General features: G+C 69.5%; 1 protein-coding gene across 1 annotated transcript; it reads left to right on the forward strand.

Moving 5' to 3' along the window:
* The first annotated feature begins 262 nt into the window (after positions 1-262).
* DBNDD1 (dysbindin domain containing 1) lies at positions 263-2,401 on the forward strand. The gene is made up of 3 exons (XM_019505245.1): positions 263-548; positions 711-848; positions 1,718-2,401. Exons 1-3 carry the CDS (start codon positions 263-265, stop codon positions 1,879-1,881), a joined length of 588 nt encoding a protein of 195 aa, XP_019360790.1. The 3' UTR covers positions 1,882-2,401.
* Positions 2,402-5,794: the final 3,393 nt, after the last annotated feature.

Consider the following 5,794-nt stretch of genomic DNA (forward strand, 5'->3'; position numbering starts at 1 on the left):
GGCTGGCACGGCGGCCTCAGGGTCCCCACCACGAGCGCCGGGCCCTGGCACCCGGCTGCGGCCCCCCCGGCCTGTGTGGCCACAGCTGGGGTCCCCGGGCCACACTGCTGCCCCAGCCCGGGGCCTGGCTCCCCTGCCTGCTCCAGGCCCGGCCCGGTGCAGACACTCCCTGCCTCGGCCCCTCTGCCGGCAGCTGTGACCAGGACCTGGCTTACGCCGAGGGTGCTGTGGGTGGCAAGAAGGGGCCAGGGTTGACGCTGGCATGGGGAGGGGGCCGCCCCGCCCAGCGCTCGGGGCTCTTCCCAGTGGGAGCTGGGGGCAGTCGGCTGCTGCTACCAGGGCTCCACGGACGGGGGTCCCCCGGAGCAGCCTCAGCTTCAGCGCAGCAGCGCTTGCCCTTGCAGAAGTCGTCAGGGAGGCTCCAGCCCCAGAGCGAGTGGCCGCCGTGCCCATCCCGGTGCCTGGGCCAGGCGAGGAGGTCCAGGCCGAGGAGCAGGGCGGGATCCCCATCCCCAGCTCCGGCCTGCTGCAGGTGGCTGAGAGGAGACGTGAGTATGAGCCCCCAGCCCGAAAGCAAGAGGGGCTTTGCCCTCTGCCCTTCTCCGAGAGGGGCTCCTGCGTGCCCCGGTGCCGGCCCCCGGCCGCGGGAGCCTGGCTGGGGGGTGGCGGGGGCCACACTGGCCTGTACCTGAGCCGGGCGCCCTCCGCAGAGCCGCTGAGCAGCGTGTCCTCGCTGGAGGTGCACTTCGACCTGCTGGACCTGACCGAGCTGACGGACATGTCGGACCAGGAGCTCGCTGAGGTCTTTGCCGACTCCGACGACGAGAACGTAGCCGAGTCCCCTGGTGGTGAGCGCGCCGGGCGGGGAGCGGGGCTGACACACACACACGTGTGCACACGACTGCACATCCACTCTTACATGCACCCGCTCATACAGCCACACGAGTGACTGCACTTACGTGCACATGCACGCACTCATGCACACGCATGCATGCAGGCACATACATACACATGCACGTTAGCGCACACACTCAGACATGCACGCACACACACCTGCACACGTGCATCTGGCCACATGCCCCTGCTTACGCTTCCCAGCTGGCAGGGCGGGGGCCCTTGACCCACAGCTGGAGGGGCAGCCCCTTCGCCCGCAGAAGGCACAGGGCCGCTGCAGCAACGTCTCTGCCAGCGCTTCCCCGGGGAGACCCCAATGGCACAGGGGGCACGGAGGTGCTGTGCCCTGGTGCCCGGCCCCACGCCCTGCTCTGGCTGCTCCCCATGCAGAGGGTCCCTGGCCCGGCCCCTGCAGCCAGGGGCTTGCATCAGCTGCAGCCCTGGGGCAGATGCAGGGGCTGCGGTTCCCATGCTCGGGGACTGTGGGCCTGGCACCAGGTAGGCTGGGGGTTGAGCTCACCTGTCCCTTCCGGCACTAATTCCCAGCCAGCTGGGCCTAGCCGGGCACTGGGGCCACGGCGGGAGGAAAAGCAGCTTCCCCTGGGCAATGCCCACGGGGCCAGAGCCAGGACAGAGGCAAGGGCAAAGCACCCCCCGTGCCACAGGCGCCTAGGGCTGCCCCTGCCCCATCCCTTTGCTGGGGGCGCAGTCCAGAGCCTGGCAAAGCTGGGCTCCCACACTGCACGCAGGGGTGTGCGCCGGCCCCGCTGCCGGGGCATCTCGGGCCAGGGGCCGGCAGCACCGACGCGGGCGTCTCCCGCAGGGCTGCAGCCGCACACGCTCCCGCGGGCCGGGTACCTGCGCTCCCCGTCCTGGACGCGCGGCAAGGCGGAGCAGGGCCGGGACAAGAAGCACCTCGGCGACTCGGAGCTGCAGGCTGGCGAGGCCGACACCTTCCTGACCGTGGAGCGGCCCCAGGACGCGTGAGGCCGGGCTGGAGCCCGGTGACTCCCGCAGCCGCGCGGGCGCTGCATTGCCCTGGTCCGGCCAGGCCCGAGCGCAGGTCACGATGACGTGTTTGTTGGCGCTTTCTACCCCTCTGCTGCCCGTTCTGCTCGCACCGGGTAGGGCACGAGCAGGAGAGGAGCGCGGCCCCGGTGCCGGCCACGGGAGAGACCTCGGAGGGATGCGAGGGCAGCTGGGTCCCAGCTCAGCTCTCCGTGAGCACGCTCCTGGGCTGGGACCAGCGCATGGCACCAGAGCTGCCCCTGGAGCCTCGGCCCAGGGGAAGGGTGGCACCGGGGCATCCTGGCGGCTGGACTCCAGCCACCCCTCGGTCCCAGGGCTGGGCGCTCTCCCACCAGCTCCAGGCCCCTCGCGCTGTCCCTCGCCGGACATACGCCCGTCCCCCCTTACTCAGAGCACCAAATAATGCCAACGCTGCCTCCAGAGCCGCGGCGACGTTCTTCCAGGCTGGGTGGAGCAGGCCCGGCTGCTTCTCCATCTCCAGGCCTGGGGCTTGGCTGCTGTAGCTCTGGTCCCTGCTGCCGCTGGGTCCCGCTGGGCGCTGAGCCTGGCACGAGGTGCCAGCTGGTGCAGAGCAGGCCCCAGCCAGGCGCCATCCGGTCCGCGCCCCAGGCCGCGCAGGCGACTGGCAGCTGAGACGAGCCGTGCCAAGTGCCACCAGCTTCCACCTCCGCTCCCGACAGTGGTGGCCAGCGCTCTGCATGGCTCTGAAGCCCCACGGCACCCGCCGGGCTTCATCCGCTGCCAGGGACCTGTTCCTGAGAGCCGGGAGCCTCCTGCGATGGCCTCCGCGCGGGCCCCGGCGCCAGCCCGTCACTGCCCAGCACGACGGACTCCCGCGGTTTTTATCTCGGCCTCGAGGCAGCTACGGGCAGGCCGCGGCCTGCCAGACCCCCGCCTCGAACTGTACCCTCCATCCGTCATGTAGCAGCTTCCTGTACCTGTAGGTAAAGGTGTGCACCTGGCTGCACCCGCGTGCTGTCCTTGGCGCCGTTTGCAGCCTGCGGTGCCAATGCCAGCAGCAGGAGCCCGTCTGCTCTTGGCATCAAGCTGGAGCAGGGCTGAGCTCTCGTGACGCTGGAGCACGGCGGGCAGCGTTGCTCCCCCGGCCGTTGGGGTCTGAGAGCAGGCTCCCCAGGGAGAACCGGACAGCCCTGCAACCCAGGATCAGAGCTGGCACACGGGCAATCTGGCATCGCTGCCGCCCCCTCCCCTCTCACCGCCCAGGGAAGCGCAGGTGCACGCCGTGTCCCCCCGTGCGGGGGCTCCGTTTATTGGCTGGTGCCCAGCCCAAGCCAGGTGCCCGGCTGCCCATGTAGAGTTCTGCATGACCAGAGACCGTACCAGGGGCCACGTCTTTGTGCTCTGCGCCCTCCCGCTCGCTCTGCTCCCGCAGCGAGGACGTGCCAGAAAATATGTTAAATAAATACAGCCCCCCCGAGAGCTGCACTGGCAGCCTCGCCTGGGTCCTGTGGGAGTGCTGCAGGTGCAGAGAGGGAGGCAAGCCCGGGCGAGGCTCTGCAAGCGCCACAGCACGGTCTCAGCTGGCGGCAGCACGCAGGCACCAGCACCCCACCATGGGCTGGGGCAGGCCAGCCACCACCAGAGCTGAGAGCAGCAAGGCAGGGGAGGCACAGGCCCCCGTCAGACGCTGGCCTCCCTCGAGCTCTGGGGGCAGGCTGGTGTCTCCTGGTGTGTCCCCTGCCCGGGGGTGCTGGTGCAGTTCTGCCCAGGAGCCCCCCAGGGCAGCCTGCGTGGGGGCTGCTGGCGAGAGGTGCGCGCCAGCAGGGGAGTGCACGGCCAGGGACAACCTGCCTCGGCACCTGCAAGCACAGAGCAACGTGCCTGGCACCCGCACGGGCTGGGCTCCTGCTGGGTGCTCCCAGGAGTGCTCCCAGCCTCTCAGGCCCTCTGGGAGGGTCGTGCCCTCCTGCCAGCTCCTGGTGCCCTCCACGAGCTCCGCGTAGGTGGACTTCTCGGCGCAGGGCTGAAGGCTCAGCAGCACGTCCGCCTTCCCCAGCAGCTGCTTCCTGGTCTGCTGGGAGCGAGTGGGGCAGACGTCTTGGGACAGGGCAGGGAGCAAGGCATATGTCCCATGAGTGGCCTGCAGCTCTCAGCCCCTCGCCGCCGGAGTGAACCTGGCTGCTACGGAGGCAGCAGAGGCCCTGCCCACCCCAGCCCTGCTCCCGTACCCTCTGCACCTGGTCATGGTGCCGCGCCAGCTGCCCCAGCGCCCTCTCGTAGGTGCAGGTGATCAGGCTCCAGACCTCCTCGTCGACGACCTCGGCTGCGGCCTTGCTATACGGCTTGTCCGCCAGCAGCTCATCCTGCTGCGGGTGCCTGAAGGACACGTGGCCCAGCCTGTCGCTCCTCCTGCACTGCATGAGCTGGAAGAGCGCACGGGCGCGCTGAGCCGGCCCTGTCCCTGCAGCTGGAGAGTGCTGGGGGGTGACCCTGCCCCACTGGGCCATACCTGGGCATGGGCATCCTGTGTCACCTTCCTCAGGTCGCCTTCCTGGGCACCTGTGGCGATGTGGCCACCCAGCATCATGCACATGTGGTTGAAGAGCTGCTTGTGGCTGTAGACGAGCTTTTCCTGCAGCAGGTACCACGTGTAGCCCAGTCCCTTCCCCTGTGGGGCGCATGGACAGTGGGCTGCTTCGGGGCGGCTCCGGGGGGCTGGCGCCTGCAGCTTGCTGAGGTGTGGATGGGGAAGCTGGCCTGTCCACCCCCTGCCCACAGCAGATGTCAGAGTGAGTGCAAGGGCTTGGCTGCACAGTGCGATTGAGCCAGCCAGGAGACATGGGTGCTGATGCCCAGCCCTGTCTGCCCACCTAGGGGGGCAGGAGCGGGACTGGAAGCTTTCAGCCTGCCTGGGGGAGACCCAGGGCACAGACCCCAAGCTGCAGTGGGGGCAGGAAGGGCAGATGCGAGACGAACCTTGCGCAGGGTGTCGGCATGCTCTGGGAACCAGCCCGCAACGGCGTGCCCAGCCTCGTGGTAGCCACCGTGGTCTTCTCGCCCGGCTGCAGAGCTCGGGTTTTCTTCTCCAGATCTGACAGAGGGTAGGAGGGGGGGTCAGCAGTGCTCGCAGGGCAGGGGGCCCTGGGGAGGCTGAGCAGTGGAGACTGAAGCCCCCAGGGCCATGGCACGTGCAGGGAGCCTGGGGGAGGGGGTGCAGTCCCACAGCCTGGCCACGCTGCAGCCCCTGGGCATGCTGCGCTCTGCCTGGCTCCCCAGCCCTGGCGCTGCAGCCGTGGTGTCTCATCCCGGTGGGGCCTCGACCCCCCTGGGAGCCCAGCACCAGGGAGGTGCTGGGGGAGCTCTGCTGATGCCCCTGGGGGAACACGCTCAGCACAGCATGCTCGGGAAAGGGAGGGGAGCAGCTGCAAAGCCCTGCTTAGGGGGGCTTACCCACCTCCCCAGCAAGGGGGAAGGGCAGCAGGACCCCCCAGGGACAGGAGAGGTGCACTCACATCTGCCCGTGCTCTTCCCCCCGGCTCCTTGGTGGGGAGCCTGGGAGGAGAGGCAGGGCCCCAGATCAGCACTCAGCAGCCTCCCCGGGGATGGGAGACGTGGTCTTCACAAGGTGCGGGCTGCTCCAGCCCCTGGGCTCTGCCTGGCAATGCAGCAGACGACAGCTGCCCCCACCCTCGCCCCCCCCAGAGAGCGGTGCAAGGCTCGCCCCCGGTGACTCTTGAGCAAAGTGCTTCGAGTGCACACAGCGACTCCGGCGATGCGCGGCGATGAGGCCGGCCTCGTTGCAGACCTCGGAGATGTCAGTGCCTGGGGTGGGCGGGGGACGACCGGGCAGTCAGGCATCTCCGTGTCCCTGCTATGGGGGTTCTCCCAAGGCTTCGCTCCTCCCGCCCAA

This window comes from Gavialis gangeticus, unplaced genomic scaffold (assembly GCF_001723915.1).
Source record: "Gavialis gangeticus isolate Ggan-Ray unplaced genomic scaffold, GavGan_comp1, whole genome shotgun sequence".
Taxonomy (NCBI): Eukaryota; Metazoa; Chordata; order Crocodylia; family Gavialidae; genus Gavialis; species Gavialis gangeticus.